We start from the raw sequence: 21,400 nt of genomic DNA, 5'->3' as shown, positions 1-21,400 counted from the left end.
CTGTTACATCATTTTTTTTAAGAAATATTATTCTAAAAAAATTAATAGTAGGTCTATTCCAAGGTTTCTTAATATCTTCTGTGACAACCCACTCAGAAGGCAGAAAACCACAAAGTTCTTCACTAAGAAACGGTGCAAATGGAATGTAATATTGCATTACTGCACTGTCTAGAATACAAACTGAAGACAAGGAAACTCAATTCTTTCATTCCTCCCCAGATCACTTTTGCTGAAGAACTGCTCACTTAACATCCTAGGTGTTCTTGTGTTGAGATCTGCTCCTATTATCTTGGAGCAATGAACCTTCTCAGGGAGCATAATGAATATGCCATGCCTAGACCTGTCCTGTGGGAGAGCTGAAAGGACAAGCCCTCAGCATCACACATCAGTCCACTAGAGAAATCATGCACAAAACTATTTTTCTGCAAGACTCTCTGACTTAACAATTTTAAAAACAGCTACAATATAATTGAGATCACATGGGCACTGCACCTAGTAGAGCTATACACAAACATTCCCTGTTCACACACATTCAGCTTCAGAGTGACAACACCCTAGACAGTCAAAGGCACAATCACATTTTTAAAAATTAAGAATGAGAAGTAAGCACAACAGGCATATGCACAATGGCAGAGAATCCTGTTCTTGGTAGGATACTTGAAGGAACCATAGCTATCTCAACAATCTAACATTTTACATTAGTAGTTTCCCATACAACAGTTAAAAAAACAAAAACCCTACCAAAAAACAATCCAAACATTATTTCTTTTTTCTTTAATTAACCATAGTACTCTAAGTTTCGTTGGTGATATCATGAGACTTTCTAGCTAATGTTCTTGAGAAATTTTTCTAATTGCAAGATGCCTCACTATGGAGTCATTAATTAGTAAGCTCAAAGCAAACCCTGAAATGGATATAGAAATTTGTGAAACAATCACATAGTTCCCAAAATTTGAAAAACAGATTTAAGGCAGATGGTAACACCAAAAAGAGCCAGTCAAGTATTAAAAGGCACTCTGGAAATGGTTCATAGCAAAACCTAATTTTCTATTGGTTTTCATCATATGGGTGAAACTATTAAGTCAGTAGGCAACAGATGGGGTGCAGCATGATTAGGCCTCACCAAGGCAATTCCCCTCTGATGTGGCCACAGAAGGAAAATGACTTCTGGTGCCATGTGGCTTGTACTCATCCACAGCAAGACAGACTAGTCCCTCAAACCGCTTGTGTACCTGGGAAAAGATAGTAACAGTACTTCCATAAAAGGTAAAGACTAACAGGAACCTATAAGCTCACTCTGGAAAAATGGGAAAATGTAATGGAAAAGGAGCACCATATGCTGATTTTTACTGGAGGAATTTATTGGTCATGTACACACCATAGGAAAATTACACTACCCCAAAGGTAATGCAGAAAAATTAAATTCATAAGTACACATTCAAGTAGGCAAAAATATGGTACATGTTTTAAAAACAGAAAATACAAAAATAATTTCACTATGAAATATGCTTTGATTTGCATGTGACTTGGTACCTCATATTAACCAGGTCCAACTGCTCTAATAAATCTCTATTATACATATTTTAGAATACCTATTTTTAAAAAATATCTTTTTAAGCCAAAACATAAAATCTACATTTGTGCATCCATATATGTTATCCTCCTTAGTATCTTCATAGATCCAAGATGCTAAAAGATTAATAACATAACTTTTTTAAAAAAATTTCAAGCCACAGATTAACAAATATACTTCAAGTTTTCTGGATTACACTACTAAAAGCAACTTGTATTAATGTACACTGGATTTTCAGATATAAATACCAGTCAATGGTTGGTTGGTCATTACACGACAAGTATAATTATTCTTAGAACTGGGTCATAGTATACAGAATGCCTTAACTTTTCTTAGTTCAAACCCTGTAATTTGACCCTAAAATTCATAAGCGTAACCCTTTCTGTGCTTTAAGCTGACACACTGACTTTGTAGTCTACACTTTGTAAGAGAGCAGGTAACTCTAGCACAGAAGAAACTATATAATGTGGCATGGGGGATGACTTCAATGGCTCCATTCCATTTTTATCTTTCCAGACTGTTGCCTTCAGCCCTGCATTGAGGCCTTCTTGAATATCGGTTTCTAGTGTGTCACCAACCATCACACAGTCCCCAGGCTCTACTCCAAGGAGATCACAGGAGTAATAAAATATGGAAGGTGCTGGTTTCTCCACTTTCTGCTCTCCATCTACAACATTAGCATCAAAATAGGACAGACAGGCACAAGCCTCGATCTCCCTCTGGGTCTGTCTCCATTTGTTAATAAAAGTAGGCAGACATCCTTTTGAAGTTCAGTAAACATGGCTTTGACATCTGCTAGTGTCATATGCTGTAAATATGTAGATTTCCACAGCAAATAACATCCTTCAGTCAGTTTCCTATTGGCTGCACCACCTTTGGTTTCCTGGATTGCTTCCACCCAGTGTAAAGTCCTGAGGTCAGTAATGCATGTATTAGAAGGATGAAAACATTCCTTGCTGAGTTTAATTTGAACTTTGTCACAGATGACTTCAGCCTCTTCTTTGAAATGGTATTTTGATTGTAAGAGCTTTATCACCTCCAACATGCCCTTCCAACTCACCCTGGGCATGTTGATGAGTATGCTGTCCAGGTCGAAGAAGACAGCTCACACCTGGCTCAGCCCCATGCCACTGTTGCCTGCATGGCGCACCAACTCCTGAATTTGTATCTTTTGAGTTATTACTTTAATGGCTGCTGTAGATATTTCTATATTCATGTTAAATTTATCCTAGTCTCTGTCAGGTCACCGCTAACTTCATTTTGGTAAAAATATAGCAACTTTGCATCTATGTAGCTTCATTTCTTTTCCCCTTTTAATCTGTGCTATCGTTGTGTAGATTATAATATGCATATATTTGACTGTGTATTTATATATCCCAAGTTGGTGTTACAATTATTGCTTTGAATTATCTTTTCAATTAAGAGAAAACATATAACCAATCTTTTATATTTAATACCTTTGGTACTCTTCATTCCGCCCTGTGTATCTAACTTATCATCGGGTGTGTTTCTTTTCAGCCTTAAAAACTTCAGTGTTTCTTACAGGTTAGGTCTATTAGCAACAAATTCTTTCAATTTTTTTTATACCTGAGAATATTTTCATTTTAACTTCATTTCTGAATGAATGTTCCACTTGATATACAATTCTGGGTTTAGTTTCTTTTGTTCCAGCACTTTGACTGTGTCATTCTGTTATCTTCTATCCTCCACCATTTCTGATAAGAAGTCCATTGTTAAACATATTATTGTTCCCTTCTATGTGATGAGTCATTTTCTCTGGCTCCTTTGACGAGTTGTCTTTTATCATTTTGACTATGTTGTTTCTAGTTATGGTGCTCTTTTTACTTACCCTACTAGTGATTTGGTGAGCTATTTGCATCTAAATGTTAATGTTTTTAATCAACTTTCAGAAGTTTGGAGGTATTGTTCAAAAATTTTGTCTCCTCTTCTCTTTCTCTCCTCTCCTTTGCCAACTCCCTTTATACATGTTGGAATGCTTGTCATTGTATCACAGGTCTTTAGGGTTCTTCTGCTCATTTTTTCAATCTTTTAAAATTCTTTGTATACTTTCTATTGATATATCTTCAAATAAATGATCTCTGCTACCTCAAATTTGCTGTTGAGTCCATATAATAATTTTTATTTTTAATTCAGTCACACTTTTTAACTCTAGAATTCAAATTTGGTTATTTTTTATAGTCTATATTTCTCTATAGATTATATATATATATATTTTTTCTGTTGACTCATTTTTAACATTTTTACCTTTAATTCTTTGAGCTTGTCTATTAATTCCTGGCTGGTCTTTGCTAATCTAACATCTAGGCCCATACAGACTCAGTTTCCATTAGCTGCTGATTTTTTCCTTAGTACATTTCACACTCTTCTATTTCTTTGCATGTCTAATAATTTTTGGCTGAAAACTGGACATTTTAGGTAATTTATTATAGCAACTCTAGACTGTGTTTTACATCTAAGGAGTGTTTTTTATTTTATCATCTTGCCCATACTCAAACTGTGGAATCTATTGGCCTGTGATGTAGAGCTATTGGCTGTCTCTGCTCATTTTTTCAAATTCTTTATTTCAATTTTTATCCTGGCTCCCCAGGGGTAGCCTGTCTCTGAATAGCTTAATAGTCAGCTAATGATTTGGACAGAAGTTAACATCACACACTTTGAGTCTATAAGACTTCTACCCTCTGCTAACTGTTCTGTGTGAGATGGGAGATATATTCAACATTGCAGCCAGTTCTCAAGTCCCCTTGGCTTTCACTTTTTGCCATGCTCTCTCAAGTCCACCCTGTGCATGCATCATTTCTGAGTTAGACTGGGATGCTTGGTGTACAGCATGTTTTGATATACTTAGTGGAATGATTACTACAGTCAAGCTAATTAGCATACCCATCTCCTCAGTTTTCCGCGTGTGTGTGTGTTGTATGTGGTGCAAGCACTTGAAATCTACTCTTAGCAAATTTCCAGTATACACTAGAGTATTAACTATAGTCATCATGTTGTACATTAGGACTCTAGAACTTACTCATTCTACATAACTACAACTTTCTACCCTCTGAGCAACCATCTCCCCATTTTCTCCACCCCCCCCCCGCCCCTGGTAACCACTGCTCTATTCTCTGCTTCTATGAATGTGATTTTAGACTTCATATATAACTGAGATCATTTTCCAAAAAAGACATACAAAGGGCCAGCAGGTAAATGAAAAGATGCTCATCATCACTAATCATCAAGGAAATGCAAATCAAAACCACAATGGCTTATCACCTCAAATCTGTTAGAAAGGCTAGTATCAAAAGGGTAAAAGATAACAAGTGCTAGTGAAGATGTGAAGAAATGGAAACTCTTTTACACTGTTGGTGGAAATATAAAGTGGTACAGCCTTAATAGAAAACAGTATGGAAGTTCCTCAAAAAATTAAAAATAGAACTACCATACAATTCAGTAATCCCTCTTTTGCATATATATCCAAAGGAAATGAAATCAGTACCTAGAAGAGATATCTGCACTCCTATGTTCATTACAGCATAACTCACAAGAGCCAAGATAAGGAAAAATTCTTGAAGGCAATTAAAAGTGCTACTCTGGTGAACATATGAATGATAAGAAAGTGAAAGAGCCTTACTGACATGGAAAAAGTTTTAGTGTTCTGGACGGAAGATCAAACCAGCCACAGCATCCTCTTAAGACAAAGCCTAAACCAGAGCAAGGCTCTAACACTCTTCAATTCTATGAAGGCTGAGAGAGGTAAGGAAGCTGCAGAAGTCTGAAGCCAGCAGAGGTTGATTCATGAAGTTTAAGGAAAGAAACTGCCTCCATAACATAAAAGTGCAAGGTGAAGCAAGTACTGATGTAGAAGCTGCAGCAAGTTATCCAGAAGATCTAGCTAATTCATGAAGGTGGTTACATTAAGCCAACAGATTTTCAGTGTAGACAAAAGAGACTTATGTTGAGAAAAATGCCATCTAAGACTCATACCTAGAGAGGAGAAGTCAATGTCTAGCTTTAGTTTCAGAGGACAGGCTGACTCTCTTTAGGGGGCAAGACAGCTGGTGACTTTAAGTTGAAGCCAATGCTCATCTACCATTCCAAAAATCCTAGGGCCCTTAAGAATTATGCTAAATTTACTCTTCTTGTACTCTCTATATAAATGGAACAACAAAGCCTGGATGACAGCACATCTCTTTACAACATGGTTTTCTGAGTATTTTAAGCCCACTGTTGAGAACTACTGCTCAGAAAAAAATGATTCCTTTCAAAATACCACAGCTCACTGACAACACACCTGGTCACCCAAGAGCTCTACTGGACATGCACAATGACATTAATGTTGTTTGCATGCCTCCTAACACAACATCCATTCTGAAGCCCATGGATCAAGGAGTAATTTTGACTTTCAAGTCTATTAGTTAAGAAATATAGTTCAGGAGGCTATAGCTGCCATAGACAGTGATTCCTCTAATGGATCTGAGGAAAGTAATTCAAAAACCTTCTGGAAAGGATTCAACATTCTAGATGCCATTAAGAACATTCATGATTTGTGGGAAGAGGTCAAAATATAGACATGAACACAGGAGTCTGGAAGAAGTTGATTACAACCCTAATGGATGACTTTGAGTGGTTCAAGACTACAGTGGAGGAACTTAAGATGTGTGGAAATAATAAGAGAACTAGAATCAGAAGTGGAGTCTGAAGATGTGACAATTGCTACAATACCCTAAGAAAACTTTAACAGATCAGGCGTTGCTTCTTAAGGATGAACAAAGAAAGCTGTTTCTTGAAATGGAATTTATACCTGGTGAAGATGTTGGAATGACTGTAGAAATGACAAGACTGTTAAAATAATGACAAAGGATTTAGAATTTTATAGTTGATAAAGCAGCAGCAGGGTTTGAGAGGGCTGACTCCAATTTTGAAAGAAGTTCTACTGTACTTAAAATGCTATCAAACAGCAATGCATGCTACAGAGAAATCATTTGTGAAAGGAAGTCAATAGATGCAGCAGTTCATCATTATTGTCTTTTTTTTTTTTTTTAATGGTGGCAGTATGGTTTATTAAGCTGTACCTTAGTATAGGTGCTGGGGCTTGCCCATGGTGCTCTTAATGTACAAAGCCTGTACGTTCTGCCAATTTTTTTTGAGCAATGACACCAGGAAGTTAACAGCTAAGTGGATGTTGTACACAAGCTCATCATCTGTCATCTTCATGTGGGCAACAGCCTCTGTCAGATACAACACCTCCTTCATCTGGAACTTGATCATGGACTTCACCTCATCAACTCTGGCCACCATGTTCTCATTGGGGGTCAGCAAGGGAACTTGCCAGCATTATTAAGGCCTGGGCCCAGGATTCATGGGATCTGCTTGATCACAGACCCTGGAGCCAAAAAGGCATCATACTTCTTGGCCATCTTCTTGACAAGTTTCTTATTCTTGTTGAGTTTCTTCAACACCTCAATGCCCATGTGGGAGATTATCCACAGCCTTGGCCTCATCACAATGCTGCTGGTCCCCCGAAACACATATGGAGAACTTGGGGCGGAGAGTGGACTTAAGCCTGACGGTGCTGAGAAGGGTTTGTCCTTCTGAGGTCATAGTTCTTCAGGCTGATCTTTAGCTCCACCATCTCCAAAACCTTCTGGCGCTTGCACTGGTTCCCGTGTAGGACTTTCCGCACTGCCTCGTACAGGGTGGCACGGGAGACTTTGCTGCTCATGGTGCCTCACACCGCAATAACCAGAAAAAAGCTATTGTCTTTTTTTAAATTGCCACAGCCACCCCAACCTTCAGCAACCTCCACCCTGATCAGTCAGCAGCCATCAACCTCAAGGCAAGACCCTCCACCAGCAAAAAGATTATGACTCACTGAAGGTATCAATGATGGTTAGCATTTTTTAGCAATAAAGTATTTCTTAAATGAAGTTATATGCATTACTTTTTAGACATAAAGCTACTGCACATCTAATAGATGACAGTATAGTGTAAACGTAACTTTTATACGCACTGGGAAATCAAAAAATTCGTGACTCACTTTATTGCAATATTCACTTTATTGTGGTGGTCTGGAATCAAACCCACAACCTCTCCAAAGTATGCCTGTATATCACTGGGAGCAGTGATTTTGGTGTTCTTTTCATGTTATTAAAGTACTATGAATATGGGTATCACTACAGGCTATGCGTATATTTGTGGAAAAATTAGAAGATAAATATGGAAGTTTGAAATGTTTATTGAAACAAGTACACAACACTGAATATTTTAAAACATTACAAATAATTACAACATCTCACTACACAATGTGTTTTATATGTATGTATGTAAATATATATATACACACATATTTAAACTTTGCTTCATCTTTCAACTTTTTATCTGCGTAAAAAGAAGAACACTTTCCTCATTCAGGAGATTTCTGATGTTGTAATAATTACCTAGAAATAAAGTGATAAGAAAATTAAAAATTATTTCCATAGGAATCATTCCCTTTTGATTAAATGTTTAGTCATCACTAAGACCTATTACAGTATATAGAGGCAAATTTTTTAAAAAAATCATGTAACAACAAATAACTCTTATTTAATTCCATGAACTGAAAAATCCAAGGACCATCTGTGATCCAGATAAAGCTTAAAACAATGTAAATTTCACATCATTTTGATAATGAGTGCAAAAACAAATTAGACAAGGGTGCAGATAGGGAAAAAAATCTCCCTCTGAACCCAATCATGTTTTGGGGTGTTTTTTTTAGTTTTTTTAATTGAAGTATATGTGATTTACAATGTTATATTAGTTTCAGGTATACAACAGTGATTCAATTATTTTTATAGATTATACTCCATTTAAAGTTATTATAAAATATTTTCTATATTCCCTGTGCTATACATTACATCCTTGTATCTTATTTATTTTATACCTTGTAGTCTGTACCTCTATTCCTCTTCCCCTATCTTGCCCCTTCCCTCTACCCCTCTCCCCACTGGTAACCACTAGTTTGCTCTCTGTATCTATGAGTCTGATTCTGTTTTGTTATATTCATTTGTTTGTGTTCACAACAGTGTTGGCACATACAAAGGACTATATAAATATAGCTATTATTATTGTCTCCTTTCATTAGAATGTAAGCTCCATGAGGGCAGGGATTTTTTTATGTATCCCACACCCTTAGAGCAATGCTTGGTAGACTCTCAATCACATTTGTTAAATGAATGAATGAATGAACAAATTAAAATTCCTATCTCCAAAGACTTGTGCTCCAATAGCTGATGAAGCACACTATTCTGTATGTTTAAAATAACCAACTAAAAACTGTTTGACTACATAATGTCTTTGAGATAACATAGGGGAATAATTTTCTTTCTACTCTGGATACAACGTATCTTCTATTTTTATATTCAGCAATTAGCAACTCATTCAATTTTCATGTACCGAAACACTGATATACTTATCTAATAAAAAAAATTAAAAGAAAATATGCACCAAATTTCTTTGGCATCAATCACATCATGCTTCATTTTGACCACTGTGGCTTCCATTTTCATGGTGCTCATGAGCAACTATACAAGTATTCAACTATACAAAAGAAAAGGTTTTTAATTATTCTTACCTGAAGGAACGTAGAATGAATCCCCAGTTGTTATTACATAAGGTGTTTCGTGTAAGGTACATAAAAGGTCACCAAAGTTAACATAAAAAATCTGTAAAATTAAAAATTAAAATCTCATTTCAAATTGTAACACCACAACAAATACACTCCAAAGAAACTTAAAAGTAAATGTGGTAGGCAGAATAACGGCCCTCCAAAGATATCAATGCTCTAATCTCCAGAATTTGTTATGTCACATGGCAAAGGAGACCTCGAGATGGTGAGATTATCCTGGATTACCTAAATGGGCCCAATCTAATTACATAAACCTTACTTGAAAGTGGGCAATTTTCCTGCTGGAAGCAGACAACAGATGAAGCAGAGGAGAAGTCAGAGAAATTTGAAGCACGAGAAGGGCTTTCACTGTTGCTAGCACTGAAGATAAGAGAGCCATAAGCCAAGGAGTATAGACTATTTCTAGACACACCAGCCAACAGCCAGTGAGGAAACAGGAACCTCAGCCCTACAGCCACGTGAAACTTAATTCTGCCAACAACCTGAATGAATTTGAAACACTCATTCTAAAAGCCTTCAGAGAGGAATACAGATCTCACAACACCTTGATTCCAGCCTAGTGATACTCTAAACAGAGTACTCAGCCAAGCCCACCTGATTTCTAACCTACGTAACTGTGAGATAATAAATGAGAGTTGTTTAAATTTGTGGTAATTTGTTAAAGCAGTAATAGAAAACTAGTACAGAAAAACATTTCTTTTGTTCTTCCTTACTATTTACCAGTTTATGAAAATTCAGAACCATTTTAAAGAATATCACTTAGCTATACTAGAAAAATAGCTAGGTTTTATGTACACCTCTTTAAAGGTTACATGCTTGGTATATGTAACTTAATCTGACTGACGAATCAAAGAGAGAACAAAAAGCAAAAATAAAATACATTTAAACAAGCATCAACATTAAGTAAGAGGGTAAATATAGTGCTCAGTCATACAGGCTTCCATATTCAAACACAGCAAATTTTACATTTTATATATAGATAGCACCTGGCAATGACCTATTTTTTTGACAACTAAATACAAAATGTAGGGCCTTCAAACTCTGAGATTCAAATTTTGAGATTCAGCCATCAAGAATATTTTGCCTTAGAGAAATATGCCTTCTCCTTTTCTTCTTAGCAGTTTTGTAAAATGAGCCTAAAATACCAGAAAAATGAGAGCAGCTAGCACTTATCCAGCACTTACCCCATGCCAGCCACTGTTCTAAGCACTTCATTTTTACTCATTTAATATATGCATCTACCAATGAGACAGTACTATTTTAATAGCTTTTCACAGATGAAGAAAATGAGGCACAGAGAAGTGTAACTTTCCAAGGTCACAATGTAAATGGGAAGAGCTGGAATTTGAACTCAGGTACTTTGATTCCAGAATCCATGTTCTTAGCCACTACAATATACTCTCTCAATGGAACACTCTTAAAGTGGTTCTAAAGGTATTTTTATAATTTAATAAAAGAAATATATTTATTACATCCAAAAAAATTTGCCTAAAAAAAGGAACACACACACTACCCAGAAAGTCAAGCATGTATTTATAGATGTTTTTTCCTTATCTATTCAGTTTGGCTCTCTATGCACACCTCTCCCCATTTCTGCAAACATCTTACTAAGAATGCTTTTGAAATACACAAAAATAGAATGATGACCTCCCACAAATAAATATTGAACCCTGATACCCTGCTCTTTTCAAAGTCTGATTCCCCCATTCCATATTATTTTGAAATAAATGCCCAGCATCATAAACCATCTGTAAATATTTCAATGTGTACTGAAAGACCAAAGTCCTTTTTTAAAACATGACAACACTGTTGTCACACATAAAAATAAATGAATATTTAGTGTTAAACGCCCAGTCAATATTCAAATTTCCAGTTGTCTCTTCAATGTCTTACTTTTAAGGGTTTGTTTGAATTGGGATCCAAGTAAGAGTCACATATGGTCAGTGCTTGATCTAGCTTTTAAAGCACTCACTCAATCTATTGAGTGGTTATCAATTTGGGGGTGATATTGTCCCTCAGGGGACAATTGGCAATGTCTGGGAACATGTGTAATTCTCACAACTAGAGGGGTACTACTGGAATCTAGTGCGTAGAGGCCAGGGTTGCTTCTAAACCTCTTACAATGCACAGGATAGCCTCCCTACAACAAAGAATTATTGAGTCCAAAATGTCAATAGTGCCACAGTTGAGGACCCTGATCTCTATACATTCCACGTGGTTGTCTTTTTTATTCTTTGCACCTTATTTATTAAAGAAATCAAGCAGCAAAATTTGTTTTAAAAATCTTTACACAGCTGGATTTTGCTTATTACAACGCCAGGTTGTCATCTGAAAAGTCTGCCATTCTTTACTTCCTGTAAATTGGTGGTTAGATCTAAGGACTTAACTTCAGGTGGTTGTGTGTGGGTTTTGTTTTGTTTTTTTTTAAAGAAGGTGGGGAAGGCAAGACTACTTCATAGACAGTGTTGTATTCTTCCATCAGGAGACACATAATGTCTGGTTGTGTTCTTTTTAGATGTTAGTAGACAATGATGCTAGAACCAATAGTTTATTGGGTGTTGTAAAATGGTAATAGTCCATTCTAACATTCATTCTTCATTTATTAATTGGACTATTTCTAAAAAGGATAAACTTCCCCATATCTATTATTTGATTACCTAGTAGTACAGTTTATATGAGAACAGCAGAATAAATGTTTAATTATTTTCCTTTACTTACCATATTTGTCAAAGTGAGTTGGCTTCCTAGAATTCTCCGACAGTGATGAATTTTTTCTTTTTGTAGTAGCCTTACAAATTCATGGATTTAGATATAATTGATGTGTATCAATCCAATGAAGTTATTCTTATTGATACTCAAGTTTTCATATCTTTGTCCAGAGACAGCATCTTCAAGTTGGATCCTAAGACCTTATGACCCAATCCTAATGGTCTTTGATAGTCTGCTATCAGGTATGATAAATATTCCAAGCTCAGTCCCAGGCCTGGAATCAGACATTTCTCTAAGGAACTCTGGTTCCTTTAAGTGTGTTGCTATCACTTTTTTGATTTTTTACTTCTGGAACAATTACTGTCTAGTTTTTCATATAGTTCTACCTTTTGATTTATTTGGGTTTTTTCTCTCTTCCCGTTTTTGACTGGTCTTCCACATCACTTAACTTTAATATTTTCCATTTCTTTTTTTTCTAAAAACATTAATTAATTAATTAATTAATTAATTTGGCTGCATTGGGTCTTAGTTGCAGCATGTGGGATTCTTCACTGCAGGCTCTTTGTTGCAATGCGCGGGCTTCTCTCTAGCTGTGGCGCATGGGCTTAGTTGCCCCACAGCATGTGGGATCTTAGCTCCCCAACCAGGGATTGAACCTGCATCTGCTGCATTGGAATGCAGATTCTTAACCACTGGACCACCAGGGAAGTCCCAATATTTCCCATTTCTTAATACCCTTTTGTTTTCTAGGAGAGCTCCACAACAAACTCCCATAGTTAATTTGTTCATTCTTCTGTGGTTTGAATTTAACAAATCTACCACTGCTACTTTCTCTCTTACTCATTATCTAGACCTGAGTTTGAAAGAAAGAGTTAATGGCTTATGCTGGTTCTCCATCTTGCCCTTTTGTTTCTCAAAAGCATATATTTAAAAGTGTGCTTCATTTTTTAAAAATGTAAAAATACTCCCCTTGTTATTTAAAAAGAACCTTTAAGTCTAGTTTTCATTATAAAAATTTAAAGGCAATATTTAGAAGAAACAAAACTAAACTATAGTCACCTACTGACATGTTATTTTCTATAGTTCCTTCAAGGTTCTGTCATTTTCATTTTTAATTTCTACTCAGAAAAAAATAAAAAGAATTTTCTACTTTTCAGTTTCCTTAAATATTTATCCTAAAGGTGTTCCTATATGGCTATTCTGCAAAATAATATACTTAAATTAATATAAAAATGTTTAGTATAGCACCTGGAACATGTAAGTGCTATATAACTGATTATCATATATAATGGTTTATCTCATTACTAAGTCAAAATATAACCATTTTTTTCCTGCAGCACACATTTCAGTGATTTCCAATTTTTGCAATTACTGTCTATGTTAAAATAAAGAGCTACATATGTTCAAACACTTCCAAACATTTACTATTCAATATTCCTTTTTTAAAGGAATAAAGGCATTATAGCTTAATGGGTAACTACAGTTAGTTCAATGATGACATTTCATAATGCTTATTTTCATTATTAATTGTTCCTTAATGATTACACAGGTATTATCTATTACTTCAGTTAGTTTAATATGTTATATTTACTCTTTTAATACCACCTGGAGATCTATGACATTTTAAGATTGGATTAAAGAATATTTTTAAATACTTTAGAGCTGGATTCTACATACTATACTGATGTAGCAATAAATTATTCTTTTACTCTTATGTGTATCTTTTCCTTTCCCTGCCTTGATTTGCCCTTCTTAGTTAATAAAACTGAAGGGTCCTGATGCTCTTTCTGTTTCTCCTTTGTGGGCTTTCATTTTATCAGTAGAAGAACTGTTTTGAACCATGATTTCACAGGTTCCTGAAATGTTACTTACTGAAAGATGTACCTCAGATGTAACATGTTTTAAATGCTGGTATAATATTAAATATTCTTTAAATCTGGTGATTTTCAAAATCTTTCATTTTCAAATTCAAAATGCAAAAATTATCTGATATAAATACAATGTTATAGGGGTGTGTGTCTCCAGTGAGAAAGAGACAGAGAGACAGACTCAGAGAAGAGAGACTCACCTTGAGTCTCATTATGACTTCAGCCAATAATACTGCTATATACAGTAATATATTCTTTAATACTTATTGAAGCAACTAGCTCCCAGTCCTCAATCTCCTGTTACACTTAATCTCAATAATCCCCTCCAGCTCTAAAATTCTAATGATTTGTTTGCAAAACTAATTTTAAGGATTCTTTTTTTTTTTTCATTTTGCGGTACGCAGGCCTCACTGTTGTGGCCTCTCCCTTTGTGGAGCACAGGCTCTGGACGCGCAGGCTCAGCGGCCATGGCTCATGGGCCTAGCCGCTCCGCGGCACGTGGGATCTTCCTGGACCGGGGCACGAACCCGTGTCCCCTGCATCAGCAGGCGGACTCTCAACCACTGTGCCACCAGGGAAGCCCTCAAGGATTCTTTTAAGTAAAGACGATTCCCTAAACTTCTGAATCTCAAGCCTACACTGCTATGCACAAAACAAGTACTTTTAAACAGCCATTGGTTGACTGACTTTAAACAGATGAAAAAAACTAAAAAATTATCTGTGCACTATAGTAATCATATATCATTTCTGAGGAAATAGCATTTTTAACGCTTCATCAAGTCCAACAAATCAGAGTTGTGCCAAGAGCAAAACATAAATATATGGAAAAATACACTCACCAATGTGTCTAGGCCTACATGCTGCTTTCCCTTTTCTTGATGTGGTCCTAATATCAATTTTCCAGTAGAAAAAAATGGTGTATCCAATGTTTTATATACTTTCAACTCACCATGTTCAACACAAAATTGGTATGTATCTCGTGGCCTTACAAGATCTAAGGGAAAAAAATAATATAAGTACAAAGTAATAGCAATGACATTTCTCTGATACAGCATATACACACATATGTAGACATAAACCTGCCTTAGAAAGATAGATGTGATTAATATCACTGACTCTGGGGCTAGAATGCCACAGGTCAGATCCTATCTCTGTCTTACAAGCTGTGTGAACTTACCCAAGTTGCTTATCCTCTCTATTTGTGCCTACATTTTCTTTTCTATAAAATGGGGTAATAATACTTCATCTATGTTAGAGCTGTGAATATCAAATGACTTAAAGTGTGTAAAGTATTTAAAACACTGGCACAAAGTAAGCATTAGGTAAGTCTTGGCTATTAATAATAACAATGGTAGTATTACTATTTTTCCCATAATCGCTCAGACAGAAAACAAAATCAGCTAAGAGATAAGAAAGGATTCCTATCTTTAAAAAGTTTAACATAGCCACAACACAAATGTATCATTATCATGTCAATAAATTCCTTTGTGCTTGCTTGACTGATTATTAAATAACAAGATTTTTATTTATTTATCAGGTAAAGCCTCTAAGTAACCGGAGTTCTAACTGTAGCTCACAAATTACTATATCACTTTTTTTTTTTTTTTTTCGGTACGTGGGCCTCTCACTGTTGTGGCCTCTCCCGTTGGCGGAGCACAGGCTCCGGACACGCAGGCTCAGTGGCCATGGCTCACGGGCCTAGCCGCTCTGCGGCATGTGGGATCTTCCCAGACCGGGGCACGAACCCATGTCCCCTGCATCGGCAGGTGGACTCTCAACCACTGCGCCACCAGGGAAGCCCTACTATATCACTTTTTAATTTCCCTTTTACTTACAACCTTTTCCAGACCTGTAATTAATATATTTTTCTATCATCAGCTTCTGACTGTACTCCCACAGACTACAGGATACAGAAAATACATAGACTCAAGAAACAAAATCTTATGAATTCTTGACAACACACAACTTTTTTAACCTGATACAGTATAGCAATGTTTTTAGTTAAGACACTTCACTAAACAAAATTCTCTGTGCTTCTACCTCTGTTGCCAAATAAACAATCTGGAATATAGAAATAACTTTGCTACTTAAGATATCAAATGGAACTTATGCCACAGTCAAAATTTTAAGTGTAAATACTGCCTCTCTGGTTTGAGATATCTGTCCTCTGACTTGGGATAAATAGTCCCAAGTACTCACTGGTACAGTCATAACAGTTGTTAAAATATTTAAATATTTCCTGTATTTATATATTCCCTGGTTGGTAAATAGCTGAGTGTCCCCTACTTAACCCCACTACTCTATAGCCCATCCCTTGGGACCTCCCATGTTGTCCTAGACACTAAATGTTTAATGCCTATTAAGTACAGAAGGAGGCTTCTAGGACCCTGTACCAGCCTTAAGGTTCAGCATGGCATTTGTTTGGCTGACTGATGCCCTTGCTAGTCATCTCCAGAAAGGTTTTATACCCCAGATACCAATATTGGCATCTCACAGCACCAAAGGCTGTCTAAATCCTGCCATAATCCCCATCCAGTCTCACAGTAAGAGTGTATCCAGGAGTCTGCCAGTTAACTTGCTAGATTTCCCCATGAACAGCCCCAGTAAGAGTGTATCCAGGAGTCTGCCAGTTAACTTGCTAGAGTTCCCCATGAACAGCCCCTGTCCGCTTGTGTCCTCATGGTCAAAGAAAGCCTGGACGCTAATGGCGGAGACAACACTCCTGATGGTAGCACTTGTATCACAGAGGACAAATGCATGGTACTATATGTACCCTGGAGGTTGTCTGCCATCAGTTCTCCTAGTGTAGTCCTCATACAGGCTGCTTATTTGAATTAGACTCTCTACTAGACTTTGGCTCTGAAAGATCTGGGGAGAGAAAGGGAAAGCAGACAAGCCAGACTTCGGTTTGTCTTTATTAGTTGTTAAATTAAGTATTCTCAATATCAACCCTGATCTTACCCATAAGAATAATCTCTCGTGTTTCTGGGTCCTTTACCCTCGTTGGCTGCAAAGGATCTCCCAGAGGTATATTCAGATTTTCCACGAATTTATTCTCTGCAAAAGAAATACCACTGAAATCTTACTTAAAATTCTTTTCCATTAAAAAAAATCTAGTATGAAATGCAGCTATGGACAAGTTGTAAATGAAAATTGCCAGAGGCATATCTTTTTCCTGTTTATCAATGACCGCTTTGATAAACAAAAATTCAAAAATCACAATGATTTACCACAGAAGCAAACATCCTAAACTTCTTATTTTCTGACAACTTTTGAATTCGTGCATCATCAAGAAGTTAAATGGTGTTTTGCATATTCTCTAAGAGAGCTGAAGTATATACAATACACTTTAAAAAGAATTCTTTAACATGTTTATTTTAACCATAATTCGAGCACAGAGAAGATAAGCTTCATTTGACAGGTCAATTTACTCAGGTGGAAATGTTTTACACTCTGCTATTAATGATTTTTTTAAAAGAATAAAATTAGTTTACTTTCAAAATCTGAAAAAAGTGGACATTAAAAAGATAATTTACCCTGAAGTAGTAGTATATCTGAAGCTTTTAGAGATATATTTCAAAATTTGCAAAGAGCTACTTCTCAAAGCACTGTTATAAAATAAGGAATAAGTTCATACTTCTTTCATCATTATCAAGACAGATCCTTTTCCTATTAACTATTGTATTGACTCTTCCCAAGTTTCCTTTTGCTTTCCTTTTAGATGATACTTTGTCTGGGGACAGTATTCCACCAATCACAAATCCTCCTGAAATTTAACCAAAAAAAAAAGGTAAATTATCATACCTGGCAAAGTGAAAATCTTGAAACAAAACTCATTAAATTAATACAGCACATTTCCTTTCAAAGTATGAAAGAATACATTAGTTTTACCACACTCCACAGTTAAAAATTCAAACAACACAAATAGCAACCAATTTCACTTGTCTCTATCCTAAATCTAGAAGCACTGATGAAACATGACTGAGTGATCTCTGTTGCTTGAAATCAAGTCATCAGTGGAAGTGTAAAAAACAAAGAACACAAAGATCAGCAATGAACTATTTATAGTAATCCACATGTCAGTTTAGTCCTTTGACTCAGAAATATACACCAAAAAAAAGGAAATAACTTCACGATAACACTCACTATACTTTCTTTCCCACCCTCTACAATTTTTGTAGAAAAATATAAGAAAATAGAATGAGAATAATAATGGGGAATACTTAATCTTTGACAGTTATAATTTTCTCATGTTCTGATCTAATGCTTCATTTTATGCAATTAAAAACCTTGCTAGGTAGTATAAAAATAATAACACTCTATCAAGCCACATGCTCACCTCAAATTGCTACCAAAAAGAAAACAAATCAGCATCTCTACAGTAATCAGAGAAATCTGGACTTGAATCTATTGTCACATTTTTGGAGGATGATGATTAAATAAGGTAATGTATGTAAATACATAAGACAGCACTTGGCATGTAATGTACCTAAATAAATTGTAGCGATTATCATTATTATTATTTTGAAACACTAAAGCATAAATTTTACCAGATGGCCTTCCTTGATAATCTATTCGCTCCCCTCTCCAATATTCCAAAGGTTTTGATCGTGTTCTCATGGTCCTGCGAACATTTGGTGTGTTGGAGGGCAATACTGTAAAAAGACATCAGACAAAAAATGCACATATATGTTTAGTTGGATGATACTCTGCAGTGAAAAGATTGATATTACTTTCTAGAACACAAATGCTTTTAGACAAAACACTAGAAAAACAAATTTTAAGACATATTTGTGTTATTAAAGAAATGCCAAGCTACTAGATTGGAAAAGATTTAAAAACATGGTAACATTCACGGTTAATGATGTTAAAGGTACACCGGAATTCTCATATATTGTAGGTAGAAATGTAAACTGATTGATGACAATTTGACAATACCTATAATTGTAATACTGTGTGACATAGAAATTTCATCTTTAGAAAATGAGTTTGTAAAATATTCACAAAAATGGGCAAAGATGTAGGTGTTAAGTACATTCATGGTAGTACTGTTCATAATAGAAACAGAAAAGAAAAAGCAAAAAGCAAACTGAAAACCACTAAATGCTCCACAATAGGAAGTTTATAAATCAGGGGTGGTTATGTATACATGTGTTTGTGTGTATACACACGTATCTATTCGTTTTATGTGAACAAGGCAAAGTTCTATATACTAAGTTTGTTGGCTACATAATCAACTTCCTATGTTCTTACTTACTTCTGGTTTGCTGGAGTTGTCCAATTCTGAAAGTGGTCTAACAAAATCTCCCAGTCTAACTGTATTGTTTAAATTAAAATCTCCTTGCTTTTCCTTAGTTTTTTTCCTTTACACATTTTAGTTGCTAGGTTGTTTGGTACATAGTAGTTTATGATTTTTCTATCTTCTTCATAAAGTGCTAATTCTATTATTACAAGTCCTTCATCCTGTTCAGCACTTTTAATCTTAAATTTCAATTCACCTAATATTAAAAAATATACTACTTTCTTTCTGTTTATATTAGCCTACTTAATTCTTTGATAATCTTCTATTTTAAAACCTGTTTTAAGTATTTCTTATAAACACATAGGTAAGTTTGTTTTGTTTAACCAAATCTGATAGTCTCTATCTTACTAGAGGAATTCAATCCATTCACACTTATTTAGTGTAACAAGTAATACACATCTATTTATTTTTTCCATTTTACTTTATATTTACAGGTTATTTTACATCAGTGATTCTCTTTTTCCCTCATTCTCACTGGTTTGGTCAGAATACCATTTCTTCCTCCATACCCCAAACCTTGGTCATTTCAAAGTTTACTGTGCTTTTTCACTCTAATATTGGTTACCTTCCCATTCCTGACACTCAACAGTCATACTCATTTCTCCATCATTATATTAAAAACTATATCCCCGGGGCTTCCCTGGTGGTGCAGTGGTTGAGAGTCCGCCTGCCGATGCAGGGGAGACGGGTTCGTGCCCCGGTCCGGGAAGATCTTACATGCCACGGAACGGCTAGACCTGTGAGCCATGGCTGCTGAGCCTGCGTGTCTGGAGCCTGTGCTACGCAACGGGAGAGGCCACAACAGTGAGAGGCCTGCATACAGCAAAAAAACAACAACAAAAAACTATATCCCCTACCAAGATGTTATCGTCTCCTTTTTCTCATTTAGTAAAATGAAACTTTTACACTACTTTTATTACCCCTCTTCCACTCCTACTCTCCTCCCCACCACACCAAGTTTTGTTAAGATAGTGTGGATTTCAAGCTATCACTGCAAAAATCCTTACTTAGTACTTATAAATGCCCAATCATATTAGCATTTAGTAGTAGACACATCCTAAGGTGTGAGCAATGAGACACACCTTTATATAATCCCCTTCCCTGGGATACATGTGGAACCTATGACACACTCAACACAATATGGCAAAAGCAATGGGAAGTCACTTCTGTGATTACATCATGATCATACATATAAGACACTACTAGAAGGAGAGAAAAATTCTTCCTTGCTCACTTTGGAGAAGCAAGCTGCCATACTGTGAAGGGTCTATGAAAAGCGTCATGCACCAAGGAACTGCAGGTGACCCCTAGAAGTCGAGACTAGTGGCCCATGGCTCACAGCCACCAAGGAAACATGTACCTCAGTCCTACAATTCCAAGGAACTGAATTCTGCTAACAACTACATGAGCTTGTGGTGGTTAACAGGATCTCGAGCCTCAGGTAAGATCATGGCCCAGGCTGAGACGTTGGACTGCAGCCTGTGAAACCCTTGAACAGAGGACCCAGCTAATTTGTGCCTGAGCTCCTGACCCACGGAAACCAAGGGATAATAATGTGTGTTGTCTAAACAACTAAATTTGTAGTAATTTGGTACACAGCAGCAGAAAACAAATATACATTGTTTAAATTTAACCACATATATTCAGAATCATTCCTCAGCACTGTTTCCTCTCTTTGAACTCATTTTTTACTTATATGATAGTTGGTTAGATTACCTTACATGGATATTTTACATAGAGGAAGCTGAACTTAATCTTGCACTATCTGCAAAATAAATTCAGTTATCAGAAAGAAAGATATCGTGGCTAGTTAAAACAAAGGACTGTAATGCATTTTTTTTTTACCATCTTTATTGGAGTATAACTGCTTTACAATGTTGTGTTAGTAACTACTGTATAACAAGGTGAATAAGCTATATGTATACATATATCCCCATATCCCCTCCCTCTTGCGCCTCCCTCCCATCCTCGCTATCCCACCCATCGAGGTGGTCGCAAAGCACTGAGCTGATCTCCCTGTGCTATGCAGCTGCTTCCCACTAGCTATCTATTTTACATTTCATAGTGTATATATGTCAATGTTACTCTCTCACTTCGTCCCAGCTTACTCTTCTCCCTACCCGTGACCTCAAGTCCATTCTCTACATCTGCGTCATTATTCCTGTCCTGCCCCTAGGTTCATCAGAATCATTTTTTTTTTTTAGATTCCATATATGTGTGTTAGCATACGGTATTTGTTTTTCTCTTTCTGACTTACTTCACTCTGTATGACAGACTCT

The 21,400-nt window shown here is 36.1% G+C and overlaps 1 protein-coding gene and 2 pseudogenes across 7 annotated transcripts in view; all 3 read right to left on the bottom strand.

Annotated features, from left to right (window-relative positions):
• Positions 1–1,962: 1,962 nt before the first annotated feature.
• LOC132519321 (N-acylneuraminate-9-phosphatase-like) lies at positions 1,963–2,699 on the bottom strand (annotated as a pseudogene).
• A 3,953-nt stretch (positions 2,700–6,652) lies between these two features.
• Positions 6,653–7,310, bottom strand: LOC132519320 (large ribosomal subunit protein uL1-like; annotated as a pseudogene).
• A 486-nt stretch (positions 7,311–7,796) lies between these two features.
• Positions 7,797–21,400, bottom strand: part of CENPC (centromere protein C) — a 91,760-nt gene continuing 78,156 nt past the window's right edge. For 3 of the 7 annotated variants that reach the window (XM_060148082.1, XM_060148083.1, XM_060148084.1), the window contains 6 exons: positions 18,370–18,474; positions 17,457–17,585; positions 16,781–16,876; positions 14,659–14,813; positions 9,189–9,279; positions 7,797–8,016 (listed from right to left, as the gene is read on the bottom strand). In XM_060148082.1, the coding sequence (XP_060004065.1) occupies positions 7,946–8,016; positions 9,189–9,279; positions 14,659–14,813; positions 16,781–16,876; positions 17,457–17,585; positions 18,370–18,474 (647 nt within the window). In that variant the 3' untranslated portion in view covers positions 7,797–7,945. The other 4 variants (XR_009540304.1, XM_060148085.1, XM_060148086.1 and 1 more) reach the window with 4 other exon arrangements.

Source organism: Lagenorhynchus albirostris, chromosome 4, assembly GCF_949774975.1.
Source record: "Lagenorhynchus albirostris chromosome 4, mLagAlb1.1, whole genome shotgun sequence".
NCBI lineage: Eukaryota > Metazoa > Chordata > Mammalia > Artiodactyla > Delphinidae > Lagenorhynchus > Lagenorhynchus albirostris.
The sequence above is the reverse complement of the archived record's forward strand: the minus strand, read 5'-3'. Positions and strand labels throughout refer to the sequence as shown.